An 18,210-nucleotide genomic window follows, 5' to 3' on the forward strand; every position below is an offset into this window, starting at 1 on the left:
GGTCGTGACCCACAGGTTAAGAACCGCTGCTTTAGGCCCTTAGCTCCAGTGCCTTTCCAAGGCCCCAGCACACAGTGGTTAAATCCACAGGCTCTGGAAATCCGCTAAACCCAAATTTGAATCCTGGCTCCTCCACTTCTTAGCTGTGTGACCTTGGAAAAGTTACTTCACCTCTCTGGACTTCAGTGTCTTTATCATTAGCTGATGAGAATAAATGGGCCTGCCTCATAGATTGGTTGAACAGACTACGCCTGGGTATCTAGAACACTCGATAGATGTGAATCATGGTTTTGTTTTTATTTTATTTTAAAAGATGTGTTCGTTTTGTTTTCTAGGACCTATCGCGACTATCCTTACAACCGGCTCAGATGATGGCTCTGACGTTTATCACCTATATCGGTTGTGGGCTTTCGTCCATTTTTCTGTCCGTTACTCTTGTGACATACATAGCCTTTGAGTGAGTGCACACAACTGGAAACATATTCTGGAAAGCCTCGCCTTCAATTCCAAAACGCATTGTTAATGAATTGCTTCCCTTGGCCTACCCTACCCTGTATAACCCTCTATCGAGAAATGTCAGGAGAGGTTCTCACTCGTCTGGGAGCTCACTGAAGGGCAGGTCCTTGGCTGTTGTTGTTTTCATGAGAATATAGTTCACATATCATACAATTCAATAGTGCAATCATATCAAGAAGAGTGATACAATCATCACCACTTCTGTTTGGGAACATTTGCTTTGTTCCTGTACTCATCATTATTTACTGTCCATTTCCCCCCAGCCTTTCCTGCCATACCCCACAGAACTATAGATTTACCTATTCTAGATTTTATATACAGAAAAACATTTTTTAAAACTAATAAGAATAACAAAGTAAAACAGAGAAAAACCTCATTAGAAGAGAAAGCAAAAAATATTAAAAACTAGAACATGTGTTAATGGCTCATAAGGGCGATCGAATGATAGGGCGCTAAATTTTAATACTGCATCAACCACAATCTACTTTTGCAGTGCATTCTGCATGGTAGCAATGTTATTCCCATCCCTGGCCCATGGTCAGAGGGGATTCATCAGGGACTTAATCCACCTGTATTTCCCCTTCTTTAAAAAAACAAAACAAAACTGAAACAGCTTTAAAATGGGTCAAAGGGGACATCAAATGATAAGATATCATATTTTGACCTAACTAGTCTGTGACAGTTGACTTTACATTGCTCTCTGATAACAGGGCTATTCACATTCCTCAACTGAGTGGAGGGGACTCACCCAAGGCTGAACCCATGTGTAAGACCTCGATTTTAGTTGCCTTTGTGCCCTAGAACAATCCCTGGTTCCTAGTAGACATTGAATATGAAATGAAAGATGGATACAGACCCGGAAATGTCTGAACCTGAAATCGACCGTACTATCATGCACAGCTAAAGAACCATAATTCATCAAAGAAGTTTCCAAATTTTTCCAAGCACACATGAAAGATCTAATCTATCAGTGGTACCAGGATGAAGAGGAACAAAGGATGTAAAAATCCTCAAGAGTGTGGCTTTGTTGGTCACAACAGAGTGACATTCCAAGTAACAGTATCTCTTTCATGGCTTAGCAGAAATGATCCTTTCAGTCACTATTGGGGAAGAGTTTCTGAAAATTCTGTTGGAAAAGAAAAGAGTGAGCCGTTTATAACATGAACTAAATGGAACAAGCTGTAAGTTCTGGAATTTAGGTTTGGGGGCTCTGATAAGGAAGTGCACAAATGTCATGTCAATGCCAAATTTCAGCTCCAGCTGTGACTACAGGTCTACTTGTTGGCCTGTGGAAATATTAGCGAGACTAAATTCCCCTAAGGCCAGCCATTACCAGGGAGGATTTCATCAGATCTAATTTCACAGACATAAACATGTACATGTTACAGACGAGCTGTGTTTTCCTATGCCTCTTACATTTAGCTATACTTTAAACTGCTTCTCTCCATGATCTCATTTTAACTAATAGCACAAGATAATAGGGCAATCTGGCTATATTTGGAAGGCCCGAATATTGCAGCAGAAATGTTTCTAGAAGTCGTTTGGGAGAAATCGAGTGGGTGAGCAGTGGATTCCACTGCAAACTATTTAAAAGGATGGGTCAACAGTCAGCAGGTCAAAGGTCCCAGTGAGAAAGGAATGCCCATTTCCCATACAGTCATCACAGCTCAGCTTGCCTTTGTGGTGGTGGTGGTGGTGGTGGTTTGCCTTTGCCTTTCCCCCTCCACACCCCCTGCCACACTGGAAAAGAGGAAAAGGGTGCATTTAGATATTAGCCCAATAGGAAAAATTAATTGCTTAGAATTCTGAGACACTCTGACAGATGTGCTCTTATAAAGGTTGGCAGAATGTCATGCTAATTCTCTTCTTGTCCATTCCTTGTAGAAAGATCCGGAGGGATTACCCTTCCAAAATTCTCATCCAGCTGTGCGCTGCTTTGCTCCTACTGAACCTGGTGTTCCTGCTGGACTCATGGGTTGCGCTGTACAGCAGGCGCAACCTCTGCATCTCGGTGGCTGTGTTCCTTCATTATTTCCTCTTGGTCTCGTTCACATGGATGGGTCTGGAAGCTTTCCACATGTACCTGGCCCTTGTCAAAGTGTTTAATACTTATATCCGAAAATACATCCTTAAATTCTGCGTCATTGGCTGGGGTAGGTATCTTTTTGCTTGCACTCGGTCTGGAATTTTTGTGCCTTTTTTTTCCTCCGGTGTTTTGACTTTTATTTAATCAAGGAGAGACTATGAAGCAAGTCACACCTGGACAGTAACTAAACCAGCTTGAGCCTCCTTACAGGCTGACCTGCTCCAAGAGTAAGCTTGTCCTGTCTTTCTAGATTATACAGGGCTTCTTAAACTTTCCTCACCTGTGACCCCCTTTGTCTGATTCATTTGCAACATGGGCAAGTGCTGCCAGCAGCACCCCAGATTCATGACACTTTTGATTTTGAATTTACTGCGATGCCCACATTCAGTTACTCGGCCCACGGTGAGGAAGCTTTGTTCTAGAACACTCGAGCATAACACTCTTCTAGAGGCATGGATCCTCTCTGTAGTTCCAGATTGTCACATAGAAGGGACTCAATACATTGAAAAAGTTACGTTGGTGATCACGAGGCGAAACGCTTAGTCCCAGGCTCCTAGTGAGCCTCAGTCTGTCCCTCCCAGAGATCACCTGCCTGCATGATGAGACCAGAGTGAGGGAAAGCCCGTATAAAGCCTAACCTAATGCCTCTGCCACACTGGCACCGCATTTCCGATCACATGACCCATTAGCAGTGGGTCACAATGTCTTATGTTCTCCTAAGATCATGAAGGTTTCTTACTTCTTCCATTTGACTTGACTTATCCTTGACTAAAGTTAACTCAATCTCTGCTTGGATACTTCCATTGTTGGTGAGCTCATCGCCTCACAAGGCAGCTAATAACCATTTCCTAAAGTCCCACCGTTCATTAAGTCCAGGCTGCACACTCTCTTACCCAGGAGTCTTAGTTTTGCTCTTTGAGGTGAAATAAAATACACCGATGCTCTTTCGGCCAGAGTCCTTTTGATAGTCCACAAGTAATATACAACATTGTAGGTGATACCCTATTTTGCAAAGGATTTTGACAGAAGTAATCCCACTTAAGACAAGTCAGTGAAGTTAGCATGGCATTTATTACTAACTCCAGGTGAAGGACTGGCTCAAGGTGATGATGTGATTCACGTAGTTTAAAAACAACCAAGTATGGCTTTTTGCCTCCTGTTCAGCACACCTGCCACTGTCCTACAGCCTCCACTGTCCAGGCCCCTTCCTCTCTCCAAATGAGATAGCCCTTCACGTATTTCCCACACAACAGTAATACTGACCCTTCACTACGTCACCCAATGTTTGTGAAGAACAATAATTTGGCTCCACTCATCCCCCAAAGATAAAGCCCTGCTGCTGACATTGGCCATGGAGTCTGTCTGAAAGGGCAAGGGCAAGCTCCCCTGCCTCTATTACTTTTATTTCTAGAAAAGCATCTTGCTTAGGAAATAGCATACACCAATGTCGCTGAAAGAGACAAACACAAAGGAATTCAATGAAATCATATATGTGAGATTGTAAGAAGAAATTGTGTTTGATTCGCTAGCGCCTTGAGATTGGCTGTGTAGATCCGTAAGTGGGCCAGAGGGGTGGGGTGGAGGGCTGAGGACTCCTTCCAGCAAAAGGCATTTTAAGTCTTTTCACTGAGAGTCCTCTTAGCAAAAAATGCCTGAGAGGATTACACTCTAGTTAGTGAGGGGGGAGGGGTTCTTCTCTGGTCTTGCAATTATTCAGGCTAGAAGCCCATAGAGGCTTGGCCTCAAGGCATGGCTTCCAAGGTTGCCCTGAATATAGGTGAGGAAAGAATGCAAGATGTTGCAGGAGGCTTTTATACTTGGAGGTAGAACAGTTCACTATGTCTGTATCCCATTGGCCAAATCTTAGTCATGCGGCCGCATATCCCTAACTGCAAGGGAAGCTGGGAGATGTCCAGCGAAGGTGCCCAGTCTCTCTCCACAAGGAGCTAACCAATCTCTGCCACAGAATGATATCAAATATGATCTCTAGATGTTCTCATTATCTTTGGTTATTAGAACGGTTTGTGACCGGATCTTTCCCATCTCCCAGGACTTCCGGCTGTGATTGTGGCTATTGTCTTGGTGATATCCCCAGATAACTATGGGCTTGGATCCTATGGGAAGTTCCCCAATGGCTCACCTGATGACTTGTGAGTACAAAGCCTCCAAGGAGGAAATGGACTTCCTAATTGATCTAGTGAGTCAGGCTCGCACCGAATAAAGCCCAGTCCACTTCAGAGTCAAATGCAAGGAGATGAGCTAGGTGGAAATGGCACGCTACTACTTACAAACAACAACAAAACCCACTGCCATCAAATCGATCCTGGCTCACAGTGACCCGATAGGACAAAGTGGAACTGACCCTGTGGGTTTCTGGGATGGTAACTCTTGACAGAAGTAGAGAACCCCATCTTTCTCCAGAGGTGGTATCCACACTGAACTGCTGACCTTGCAGTTAGCAGCCTGCCATGTAACATACTAGGCCACCAGGTCTACTTTAAGCATTCCTTTTTAAAAAAAAATAGAAGAAATATTTTAACAGTAGTCTTAGAAGCTTCGGCTAAAAAATAAATGGAAGTTACCTGATATTTATAAAGACACGGAATAGTTACTAGGGTTTACAGGAGTCAAATCATGAATGCCTAAAAATATATATTATTTAATGACTTTCAATCACCAAGTACCCTAAATAAAGGCTCTCAGATGGGTTTTTTTTTTCTCCTTCGAGAAATTTTATCCATTAAAGGACAGAAATTTTATCCATTAAAAAGAAAAGAAATTGGAGGCACGGCTTCAGTAAAATGTGATAGATTTGTTGTATCACGCCAAATGCTACTTAAATACTGTTATCTGTTCATTTCTTCCCCTGTCCTCGTTCCAGTTGCTGGATCAACAACCATACAGTCTTCTACATTACCGTTGTGGGATACTTCTGTGTGGTATTTCTGCTCAACATCAGCATGTTCATTGTGGTCCTGGTCCAGCTCTGTCGAATTAAAAAGAAGAAGCAACTGGGGGCCCAGCGGAAAACCAGTATTCAAGACCTCAGGAGTGTAGCCGGCCTTACGTTTTTGCTGGGAATTACTTGGGGTTTTGCCTTCTTTGCCTGGGGACCCGTTAACATCACGTTCATGTACCTCTTTTCCATCTTTAATACCTTACAAGGTGAGCTCTCCAGCATTTAATAGGAGCTGAAGGATTCTAGTGATTAGGTGCTGTGTCAAGTTGATTCTGATTCATAGTGACCCCATGTGAACTGCCCCACAGGGTGTTCTTGGCTCTAACCTCTCTTGACTATAACCACCGGACCAGTCTCCCACAGAGCTACTGGGTGGGTTCAAACTACCAACCGTTTGGTTAGCAGTCAAGTGCTTACCCATGGCACCTCAGGGCTCTTTCTTGAGGGTTCTGTGTTGGTTGTTGTTGGGTTCTGACTCATAGCAACCCAATTCACAACAGCATGAATGCTGCTCAGCCGCACACCATCCTCACAGTCATGATTGCATTTGAGCCTATAGTTGCAGCTCCCATGGCAATCCGTCCCACTGAGGGCAGTGCTCTTTGTCACTGCCCCTTCATGTTGCCAAGCATGAAGTCCTTTTCTAAGGACTGGAGCATGCTGGCTATATGTCCTCCAAGACAGATTTGTATGTTCATTTGGAGTGCTTGATACTTTCATGATCTGTGTGAACTCTGCCAAGCCCACTGGCCTAGAGGTCCCCCAGGACTGTGGTCTTCAGCCCTCGAGCCCAGTGACTCCGTCTCCCAAGGCTGTGACTCAGTTTGCATAGCTTTACCTCCTTATGCTCTATTACATACCTACATATATTTGCACACATATGTACACATGGAAATATCCTCTGCCAAACCTCTGCCATTTCGTGCCTAGTTAGCTTACATGTCTGCCTATGGATCCTCTTGCAGAGGATTATTTATTATGACATTTAATGCAGGATTTTGTGCATCGTAGTATTTTCTTTTGCTGCCTTTCATCTTGCGCGCTCCCAGTGTCTTCCTTTGCCTTGGTCATGTTGTTCTGTCCTCCCCGTGATTGCGCACTTACTTTCCTACACCCAAGTTAATGCACGTCTTCTTTCTAGTTAGTGAGTTTCCCTCCCTCCCAGTCCCATGTTATGAGGTGTTTTGCAGATTTATCACCATTCTTTAATGTGTACTATTCTGCTGTGGTTCCGTTTTAATGGCAGCGCTTGAGCAGTAGCAGCTGAGCAGGCTAATAAAACCCACTGCCATCGAGTTGCTTCTGACTCACAGTGACTCTGTAGAACAGGGCAGAACTGCCTCTGTCAGTTTCCAAGATTGTAACTCTTTATGGGAGAGAGAGCCTCATAGTTCTCTCCCAGAGTGGCTGCTGCCTTCAAACTGTGGACCTTATGGTTAGCAGCCTGACCCATAGTCACGAAGCTACCAGGGCTCCTTGAGCAGGCAAATAAGTTTATATTAGAAAATCAATTCACTGTCCCCTGATTTCACATCCTCTGTTGGGGTACCTTTTAATTGTGTTTTCTGCTCTTTCTCCCCATCTTTTCTTCTTATTACTGTTAGTTCCTGGAGTGGCCTCTTGTCATACTGTCAAGCAAGAGATCATTTTGCTGGTTTTGCAAGCAAACCCAACCAGAGATAAAAATTAAATTCATAATTTGGCCATGAGTTCTTATCTTTGGAGGGGGCCAGGTAGTAGGCTTATAGGTAATATGTGGCTGTAAGTTTTTACTTACAACACGATCAGTGTGCCCAGGTCTTATAGCACTGTTCTCATAGGATCGAAAACAAAATCAGAAAAAATCAGCAAATCACTTTTTAGGCTTTCCAGTAAAGGTTTAATAGGCCAACAATGTTGTTGTTGCGCTCCATTGAGCCTGTGCCACTTCATAATGACCCTGGTAGAAAGGGTCAAGTGCCCTCAGAGGGTCTCCTAGGCTCTCGGATTGATCTTCACAGAAGCAAACCGCCACCTCTTTCTCCCCTGGAGCAGCTGGTGGGTTCCCGTAGCCAACCTGACAGCTGCCAAATGTTTAACCATCGTGCCACCATTGTGCACAAACAAACATGGTGCTTCCTTGTGACAACACAAGCATGTGAAATGTAATGCACACTTTCAAAGAAAAAGAAGGTGACTTATAATCACACGAGTCAGAAACATGGAAGGTAGAAGCCAAACCTACCTCCTTTTCTTTATTTCTCTCCAATTTATTATTCTATCCACCCACCCCTGAAAACATCGTCTCATTAGAATGTGAGTATAAAATGGGAACTCAGTGTTTCATCTATATAAAAGAGACGAATGTCTAATTCCTAAGGCCTTGGGATTGAAAATAAGTTGACACAATGGTTGAAACAACAGACTCAAATGTGTTGTTGTTGTTGTTGTTGTTGTTAGCTGCCACTGAGTTGATTTCAACTCAGAGTGATTCTATGTGACAGTGTAAAACTGTCCCCCTGGAGTTTTCTTGGCTGTCATCCATATGGAACTAGATCACTTGGGTGGGTTCAAACCCCCCAGCCTTTGGGTTAGCAGCCTAGCACTTAGCAGTTTATGCCACCAGGGCTCCTTAGACTCAAACATAGCAATGATTGTGAAGAAGGCACCAAGATGGGACAACATTCTGTTCTTTGTATATAAGGTTGCCATGCGTCAGAAGTGAGTCGACAATAACTAACAATGACAATCTGGATCCATTCTGAGGTCAGAATAGTGTATCCTCATTTTTATCTCTTTCCTACATGCTCCTCTTCCCTTAACGCCCCCAAGGGTAGCCTCCTAGAGTAGCCAATAAACACAGAGAGGGTATAGGTAATATGTCAGTCTTTGGGGTGGGCCCATGTAGCCTCCTAAACTTGATGTTTGAAAGTGCGGATAGGAAGTTCAGAAGTGTTGGGGGTCGAGAGAAAATATTCATTGGCAAAAGCCTGGTATAGCGACACAGATGGGACTATGGGAGGAGCCCTGAGGCACAGAGTTGAAGACAGAAGTGGGAGATTGGTGGCGCAACAGTGCCCTCTGTGAGTCTGGAGTATTCATCTCTGTATGCCAAGGTGCCAGTGAGAACTTCTGCAAGCAGGTCTGGGCAGGAGATGGTGGGTGACAGGAGGCACAGGAACAGATTGATGGAGTAGGCTATACCAGGGCAGTTAAGCTCACACAAGGGACATGGCCGTTGGCCTGGACAGGCAGTGAGAAGTGTGTGATGACTGAGGAGATGGCATTTGACAGAACTTGGAGATGGAGAGGGGGCCACCTAGGTCACCTTGGGCTCCTGGGTAGAGGGATGATTTGCATTTCCAAGAGGGGGAATATAAAACAAGGACAGAACATGAGAGGAGAGCTGGTGAAGTTTAAGTTAGGAAGTAGAATGTTACTCCTTTTCTTAAGCGCATGTACACACACACACACACACACACACACACACACACAATGGCATTGAGTTGATGCCAACTCATAGCGACCCTGTAGGACAAAGTAGAACTTCCCCAGGGGGTTTTCAAGACTGTAACTCTTTATGGAAGTAGAAAGCCTCCTCTTTCTCCCAAGGAGAGACTGGTGGTTGCGAACTGCTGACCCTGTGGTTAGCAGCCCAACAAGTAACCACTATGCAACCAGGGCTCCTTCAGTCCTTTTCCAAGTAGGCTTTATCTTACCAAGACAGAGTCCCCCTAGGATGCCTTTCCATAGTAAGCTTTCCCACAGCTTTGGATGTCTTATTCAATTAGCAGGAGTCCTTAGGTAATGCTAGTGTTTAATGTAATCAGCTACTTGCTATCTGAAAGGTTGGAGGTTCAAGTCCACAAAGAGGCACCACACTCAGAAGAGTCTCCAGTGACCTCTTTCTGAAAAATCAACTGGTAGAAACACTGTAGAGTGCAGTTCGATGCTGACACATGAGGAGTCCGAATGATTTATTCCATGTGCAGGAGGGCACTTTGGCCACAGCTGCCACAGAATATTTTGTAAAGTCAGTTCATGGGCATCCAGGTGTAAACTGGGAATTCATTGTGTTATGTTTTTGTTTTGTTTTCCCCCCTTAGGATTTTTCATATTCATCTTTTACTGCGTAGCGAAAGAGAATGTCCGGAAACAGTGGAGGCGCTATCTTTGTTGTGGAAAGCTGCGGCTGGCTGAAAATTCTGGTAAAGAATTACCTTATTTCCCCCCTCTCCTCTTATATCTTAAAGTAAAGGTTATGTGGATCAAGGTCCCAAGCAGTCGTTGCCCAAGGGCCCTCCAATCCAGACCTCTCTGAACGGCACCTTCTCAACAGAAAAGATTGGTTCTGAGCATGATTTCAAAACAAAAATCAAGGGAGCTAGGGAATCTGGGAATCTCAAGAGCAGTAGAGTTAGCAGGACGACTGCTTCTTGCATGAAGCAACAGGGGAATGTTTAGACTCGATTTCCTCTGCGGCTCATGCTTGTCATTTACCCAAATCATTTTGAATATTCACCTGTATGGTGAATATTCACCTGTATGGCTTGTAAAGTCTGGACTCCACAGGTTCTGGGTGCTAGTTGCTTAGTCTATCAGGGGGCAGGACTTTGTGTCTCAGCTTTAGCACATGGTGGGTTCTTCTGAAGTTATTTGCCCTAGTGTCACAAACAGCTCCGTTTTAAGAAAATAGGAAAGAGGAAACCATGTTTGAAAAGTTTAAATTCGTTTTGCATCAATTAAAAAAAATTAAAAGTTGGAGTTGACTTGCTTCTGACCCAAGGGGATCCCATGTGTGTCTGTAGAATTGTGCTCCAGAGGGTTTTTAGGGGTTGCCTGTGTGTGTGTGTGTGTGTGCGCGCGCGCGCGCGCGCAGGTAGCCAGACCTTTCTTCCAAGTGGCTTCAGGGTAGACTCCCAACTTCCAACCTTTCAGTTAGCAGCCACATATAGTAACAGTTTGTCCCACCTAGGGAACTAATTTACATCAGTCCCACATCGCCGTTGCGGGATCTGGGGGAGACAAGAGTCCGCACTCAGAAAGTAAGAGCGCAGAGCTCGGTCCTTTCTGTGGACTGAAGAACCGTCAGTCGTTTTGTGTTCTAAGCCAGGCAGTCAGTGCGTCTGAGTTACTGCCTTATCCAAGGACTTCCTAGACGTAATCCAATTAGCTTAGCTTTTAGTTCCAGGCGCATATACATGGCTTTAAGGAGTGCCGGTGGTGTAGTGGGCTGCTAACCTCAAGGTCAGCAGTTCAGAACCACCAGCTGCTCTGCAGGAGGAAGACAAGGCTTTCTACTCCTGTAAACAATTAAAATGTAAGGAACTGATGGGGCTAACCTGCTCTCTAGGGTCTCTATGAGTGGTATCGACTAGATTTCAGGGAGATATTTTGTGTTTTCAATAGATGGCTTTGTATTCTTTGAAAGGAAAAATGGATAGTTGCCTTCAAGTAAAATACATTTGATCCCACCAGCTTGCAAAATGCATGACTTCTCTGAGGCCTTGGAGTGAGAAAGTAGTTGCTAGAACTTGTTACACTGATCTGTCTCTTGCATTTAAGCTTCAACATACTGCTCTGTTTTTCTGTAATGCTTATTCTGCTATAGACTGGAGTAAAACTGCTACTAATGGTTTAAAGAAGCAGACTGTAAACCAAGGAGTGTCCAGTTCTTCAAATTCCTTACAGTCAAACAGTAACTCCACTAACTCCACCACACTGCTAGTGAATAATGATTGCTCAGTGCACGTAGACGGGAATGGTACGTATGTCTCAATATAGTATGTCTCTAGCGAGTGTTTTGTTTTGTTTTGTTTTGTTTTGTTTTGTTTTGTTTTGTTTTCAAGCAGTTGCCTCCATGAATGACTCCCACCCCCACCCCCCCTCAAAAACCAAGGGAAGCAAATGGAAGCTGAATGGATCACAGCGTGGCTCCTTTCTCAAAGAGAACATGGATTAGTCCAAATGAATGAATTTGTTTCAGAGCAAATACCAGAACAACTTCTTTTTTTTAAGAGTTCCTTTTTTTATGAGGGGACATGATGACGTTCTGCAAGATTTAAATCGAGGTCTGGCCCAAAGGCCTCAGTACTGCGCTGCCTCTCGGACAGCCGTGCCTAACGCGATAAGCGTGTGAGAGGACATTGAGATGAGTCACAGCTAGCATCACGTGCATCTTCGACACGCTTAAGCCTGTCTATTTGTCCCTTGTCATGTCTGTTCATCCTTTCCCTCACTGGTCACAATGCCCCCAATCCCCACGAATAGACATGATTTGTGACCACCTATGTTGGTTGGCATGTAGGTCACTTGCATGTAAAAGAATGGCGGCTGAGCCTTCTTGCTTGAATTCTGACATTTCAAGCTGAACCATTCATGCCTCTCCCCCTACCCTGCCCTCTTTCCTCCAACTGGGGCTGTTGATTGCTCACAAAGCTTCATCATACCTAGCTTTACCTTCTTTTGCTTTTTAATATACCATATATACTCGAGTATAAGCTGACCCAAATATCAGCCGAGGCACCTAATTTTACCACAAAAACTGCATTAAAAAATGTGCTGAGAAACTCAGCTTATACACGAGTATATTCGGTATCTTTTACATTTTCCTAGATTTTTCTATTTTGCTCATTTGCTTTCTCCTTCTCTGGAGAATATAATCATACCTGCCTTTCTTGATTGTATTAGGAGGGTAGTTCTTTTAGTGACTAATTCAAATCAAGCTTCTGAGGTGGTCTAGGCTTCTATCTACCACATCGTCTTCTAATTGCCCAGAGGTGGGAGGGCCTACTGGTCTGTATAAATGTATGAAATATAATAGGCAGCTGTTCAAACAGGCTTTTGTTCTCAACCTCAGCTCTAGGGACATTTGGTCTGGCTAATTCTCTGTTGTGAAGGACTGTCCTGTGCTTTGTAGGATCGTTAGCGATACCCTGGCTTCTACCCACGACCAATTGTTTCTCCTCCCCACCCTCAGTTATGACAACCCAAAATGTCTCCCACTCACACACTGCCAAATAACCCGCCCTAGGCTTTCTGAGACTGTAAATCTTTATGGGAGCAGACAGTTTCATTTGTCTCTTATAGAGGGGCTGGGGGCTCAAACCACCAACCTTGGAGTTAGCAGCCCAATACCTACCCCACAGCACCATGAGGGCTTCTAAGAAAAGTCTCCGAACTCACTGCTATCAAGTGGATTCTGACCCATAGCCAGGATTTCTGAGGCTTTATCAATCTTTATGGGAGCAGGCTTTTTTTTTCCTCATGGCTCATGGGTTTGAACCACAAAGCTTGCAGCTAGCAGGCCAATGTCAATTGTCTAACCCACAGTGCCACTGAGGCTCCTTAAAAATGTCTCCAGACACTGCCAAAATGTCCCCTGTGGGTAAAATTGCCTCTGGTTGAGAACTGCTGTCCTAAAGGACAAGAAGTGGCTGCCACCACAGCCTCGTATTATTATGAGAGATACTAAAGGAAGAGCTTTAAAAAAGCTTCTCTCAGGACTGCAGGCGGCCAAACTAGAGGAGATGGGAATCCAGGCTGGTTAAGGAGCGAATTCAACATAGAGAAACCAGAGGAACAGGGTGGGTCAACAAGAATCCTTGCACTCACAACCTGTTAGCAAGCCCATTGGCCTGGATAAAAAGGCTTTGGGCTTTTAATCCATTAACCAGAGTTGTCTGGATTCTATAAAGAGCTCACAGATGAGGCCTCGCCCACTTGCCTGGACTAATCAGGGTGTTGTCATCCTTCCGGGAGAAGGATTTAATCGAAGTGACACATGTTGACATGCTATTTGATAAAACTTACTTGACACCACGATTTGTGATACGTGGCAATGAGCAGGAGATAGATTTTAGGGCCGCCAAAAGGCCAAATAGCTAATACCATATCCACTGGACATTCTTGGCTCCTTGGTCCCCTTTGAGATGGGTGAGGGCTGGAATAGGGTGATGATAATCTATCCCCCACAAGACTTAGTAATTTCCCCAAAGCAGCTGGAAATGTATTTTGTTTATGATGCTCGTTTAAATATACTGCAGAAACAGGGCCAAAATGACCAAATCAGGAGAGTTGCCTCCAAAAATCATAGGCCCTATTTGAGCTGTGTCAGAAACATTCCATGTTGTTCCGATCACTTGGACGTAACCTTGGACAAAGCATCGAACTTTGAAAAAATCCCTTCAGCATCTCTGCAATGGGGACTCTACAAGTATCCACCCCATAGGGTTATAAGTGAGATCATATATATATAGCATTATAGCATTGAGATATATATATATATATATATAGCATTATAGCATTAAGACAAAGATAAAAAGCTGAATAAGTAGTCCATTTGTTGGTTTATGACTTAACCCTATCCTATAATGGTCAGACAGATATCAATAGGCAGCTGTAGGACGACTGGAGCTGGTGTTGTTGATAGGTGCTACTTATCGTGGACGTTCCTCTTTGTCAGTACCCCGCTACTTTACCAAGCACAATGTCCTTTTCCAGGGACTGACATGTCCAAAGTATATAAGATGAAGTGTCACCATTTTGCCTGTGAGGATCATTCTGGCTATACTTCTGCCAAGACATTTCTGTTTGTCCTTTTGGCAGCCCATGGTACCTTCAATATTCTTTGCCAGCACCATCATTCAAATGCACTGATTCTTCTTCAGTTTTCCTGATTCAATATCCAACTTTCACACGCATAGGAGGCAATGGAAAATACCATGGCTTGGGTCAGGTGCACCCAAGTCCTAAGAATTATATCCCTGTACTTTTCAATACTCTAAAGGAGTCTGGTGCAACAGATGCCGATGGATAAATCTGCTGGAGCTGTGTTTTCCTACAACTTATGGCGTGCTTGGGGTGAAGGAGGCTTAGCGTTATCCCACAGTTGCCCAAGAAGGCCCAGTTCCCCTGGCCTCCTCTCCATTTAGAATTGGTGCTTTCCTCTTGGGGATCAGTCACAGCCTGCTTTAGTCAGTGGGGGCTGGTTTCATCTAGGAAAGAGATGATTTCTTCTTCTCTTGGCTCCTGTAGCTGGTCACTCTAGTTTTATCTCATACAAAGTTTGGTTTGATAGGAATCACCAAGAGCCAAGAACCTTGGAAGGGAGGCTATGCATGAGAACCTTTGCTAACCTGAACCTTTGGGGGACACCAAACGCTTACCTTAGGTTATATTACATCTATGCTACTTCTTAAAGCCAATCTTTGCCCAGTCAGCATTGGCAAATGAACCTTTTCCGAACAAAGTACTGTATATAAGCCAACCCAAATATCAGCTGAGGCACCTAATTTTACCACAAAAGCTGCATTAAAATGTGCTGAAAAAACTCAGCTTATACACGAGTATATATGGTATATTGCCTCCCTAGATGCAGTATCCATTTCATAAGCATGAAACAAAACCAAAACTGCCAGAGTGAACAGGGTTCTGAGCCAATCTCTGATTTGTTTTGATTCCTTGGAGAAAAGTAAACATGACAGTGAATCATAGATCATTTCTAACCAGGTGTGTTTTTAACGCATGCATATTGAAGAATAAAGTGATTTTCAAGTTTAGTTAGTTCCTTACACACACACCCCTCCATGGGTTCCTCATGACACCAATTTGGTTTTACCTTTTACAGGGAATGCTTCTACGGAGAAGAACGGTGTTTCTTTCAGTGTTCAGAATGGAGACGTGTGCCTTCATGATTTCTCTGCGAAACAGCACGTGCTTAATGAGAAAGAAGACCTGTGCAATGGGAAAAACCGTATCGCTCTCAGAAGGACTTCAAAGCGGGGAAGCTTACATTTTATTGAACAAATGTGATCCCTCTTTCTAAAATCAAAGCATGATTCTTGACCATGTGGAAATGACCATTTTTACCTTGTACGCAATGTGAGCTGTAGAAAAACCACCTTCTTTTATACTCAACAACCTTGGGAAGCGCATATGTTCATTGAGGGTAGTTGTCGCTGTGGGAAGACATTACATTGGCAATGTGGGTCCTTATCCTTTGTTTTAAACAACACACCAAGAATAAGATGCATGTAGGGAACAAAGTAGGTAATTGCCAGACACATGTGCCAGAGGCTGAGTTATCTCTGAAAGCATCCTAGAAGCCACCTGTGACTTCAGCCTATTGGTGAGTTTAGTTGTGCACGCTCTTGTTGTATTATGAACTCAAGTCTAGTGACCTACGTGTCCAAAAAACATCTTCTCCCTTAAAAAATATTTATTTTCTACTGGGTAAATTTATTCTTGTATAGAATTGTGGTTGTATTATTTTGTTTAATGTGAGAATTCGGAGAAATTTTCCTGGTTCAGTGAATTCTAAAACCCCATAGGGAGATAACATGGGATGTGAAATACAGAAACTTCACTGACTTTTATTCAAAAGAACATTGCTTGCCAGACTGAACCAGGTCAACAGACAGTGCCCCAATTGGCCCTACGCTGAGTGCTTTCGGATAGTTAGAAAAGATACCCCTAGTGCGTGGACACAGTCCCCAAGGCTGGAGGCTTGCCAAACAGTGGGGCTGGATTTGAGCCCACTGACCCCTTGGGTGTGTATCCTGGTGCAGGGTACAACTGTGTATACCACCCAATATTAGTATCCAGTCCCGACTGCATCCCTTATTACCCTATTAGGGATTTTTGTGCCACAAATTGGCGGGGCAATCTAGCCCCTATGTCAGGAAAATTGTGACAGTGGACGAGATACATACACTGCCACTTCTGAAATTCTCAGTCTCCCAGAAGATGGTAAAAGAGGAAAGTGACTTTTGAAAAGAGATGCATATTAGGGGGGAAATTGTCTCGCTGTTCTTTAAGAGTAAGGCAACTGCATGAGACTTTGTTCGTGGTTAGGCCTGCCACATTTTGGCCTAACCAGAGCTATAATTATTTTGTCCCAAACATGTCAAGTTCGGAAGAGTGTAAGGACCAGAGAGAACAGCTGCCGGGGACAGTGAACTCTCCTACAATGCTGTAGTTTCTATTTGTATCCCACCCTGGTTGCTTCTAGTGACATAGGATCTGTCTCTGAGCACTGCCTCAGTGCATCCTTCTTAGGGACATTTCCAAACCCTTTAGGTCTTTCACTAAGGTTTTCATGCATATACTTCAAATGAATGTTGTAGCCCCAACTAATCATAATCATAACGGACTACATGTCTGTGAGTGCTGATTTACCTTTGCAATCTTTCCCTGAGATTTATTTAATTGTATTTATATGTTAAAATTACCCCCAAATGTTAAAATCGACCGAAAAATGTTTAAAAAAAAAAACTTAACAAAAAAATGGTAAAAAACAAAAAAATCTTAACCAAAAAATGTTAAAAATCAACAAATATCTTAACATTGATAAAAAATGTTACAATCAACCAAATAAATTTGTAGTTGAGTACATTTCATAACTTTCGCAAAGAAAAATTTTTGTGTTTTGTTTCTTGAGCACTGTGGCATGGGGGAAGTAACATCTTATGGGGGAACAGCAGGTACATGTTGAAATTAGCAAAATTTCTGCTTCATGAGACCACTTTCTCCAAGTTGCACTTCCTCAACTTCTACTTCTGGGTCAGCCCTCCTAGTTTGCATTTCTTTGGAGCTAATCTCTCTACCTCCAGCACTGGCTTGCTTGATTGTTTTACAATCTCTGGTCTTTCTTACACTAAATTCTAAAAGAGGAGCAGATGATTTTACTATGTCCTCTTCTGACTCAGTTTTTTCAATTCTGCCTAAAATCTTCTCATTTGCGCCATTCTGCCTGCTTCTCACCTGATTTAAGTTTGCGTATCTTAGATGTTCCTCATTACTTTGCCGGTCCTGTTTCTCTGCTTTCTCTACCTTTGAAAGCAAGGGAGCTTCCTGGGCTTGCTTAATAGCCTCGCTTTTCTTGGAATTCGTTGCCTCTCCTACTTTATCACCTTTAAACCTTCTGAGGCTGCAGTCCCCCTAGGGCATATAGGCTTTGGCCTTGAGGTTTCTTTTAGAATCAGAGGCCTTAGAAAATAAATCAATCCCTGCTTTTTCAGTTTCTCCTAAAATTTCATCACCTAACTCACACTCATTCATAGACACTTTAGCTTGCTTTTCTAGATTAGGATCGCTCACACAAGACTTCTCACTAGACTGATAATCTTCACTCTCTTCCTCCTGCAAAAGTCTTAAAACCATCTTAACTTGAACCCACAGAGACCACGTCTCCATAGGGATACTCTCCCCATCTCTGTGTGCCTTCTTTAAGTTAACAATGACCTCCTCCCGGGTCTCTAGATTGAAAGTTCCTTCCTCCGGGAACCATGGATTATACCTTTTTACTACTTTTAGAAAACAGTGCATCTTTTCCTTCGTTACTTTTACACTCTGTCTTTTCAGTAAGTAGATGAGCTTAGTACCATACGTTTCAGGTTTACTTTTACCTTGCCCCATTGTTCTCTTTAAAATACTCATTCACTATTCCGACTACTTATCCACCAATCCCCACACCGGATCCTCACTTCACACAATTTTCCGATTCAATCTACATTCCGGTGGGGCCATACAATTGTTACACGGGACATATAACTCATTGCCACGCATTGGGTGCCATTTGTGTAGTATTAAATTAAAAAAATAAAGATGCTGATGGAGGGGGGGGACCAGCCCCCACCGCTAATACTCCTATTGCTACTACTCGGATTCA

The 18,210-nt window shown here is 43.4% G+C and overlaps 1 protein-coding gene across 5 annotated transcripts in view; it reads left to right on the plus strand.

The window, feature by feature from the left end:
- ADGRG2 (adhesion G protein-coupled receptor G2) overlaps window positions 1–16,939 on the plus strand; it is an 81,264-nt gene extending 64,325 nt beyond the window's left edge. For all 5 annotated transcript variants that reach the window (XM_045290702.1, XM_045290705.1, XM_045290703.1 and 2 more), the window contains 7 exons: window positions 336–457; window positions 2,401–2,669; window positions 4,653–4,752; window positions 5,484–5,767; window positions 9,647–9,748; window positions 11,152–11,304; window positions 15,169–16,939. In XM_045290702.1, the coding sequence (XP_045146637.1) occupies window positions 336–457; window positions 2,401–2,669; window positions 4,653–4,752; window positions 5,484–5,767; window positions 9,647–9,748; window positions 11,152–11,304; window positions 15,169–15,353 (1,215 nt within the window). In that variant the 3' untranslated portion in view covers window positions 15,354–16,939. The remainder of the gene's footprint in view (window positions 1–335; window positions 458–2,400; window positions 2,670–4,652; window positions 4,753–5,483; window positions 5,768–9,646; window positions 9,749–11,151; window positions 11,305–15,168) is intronic.
- The last annotated feature ends 1,271 nt before the right edge of the window (window positions 16,940–18,210 follow it).

The sequence above is a fragment of the Echinops telfairi genome, unplaced genomic scaffold (assembly GCF_000313985.2).
Source record: "Echinops telfairi isolate 266 unplaced genomic scaffold, ASM31398v2 ScPeMD7_53;HRSCAF=182, whole genome shotgun sequence".
Taxonomy (NCBI): Eukaryota; Metazoa; Chordata; class Mammalia; order Afrosoricida; family Tenrecidae; genus Echinops; species Echinops telfairi.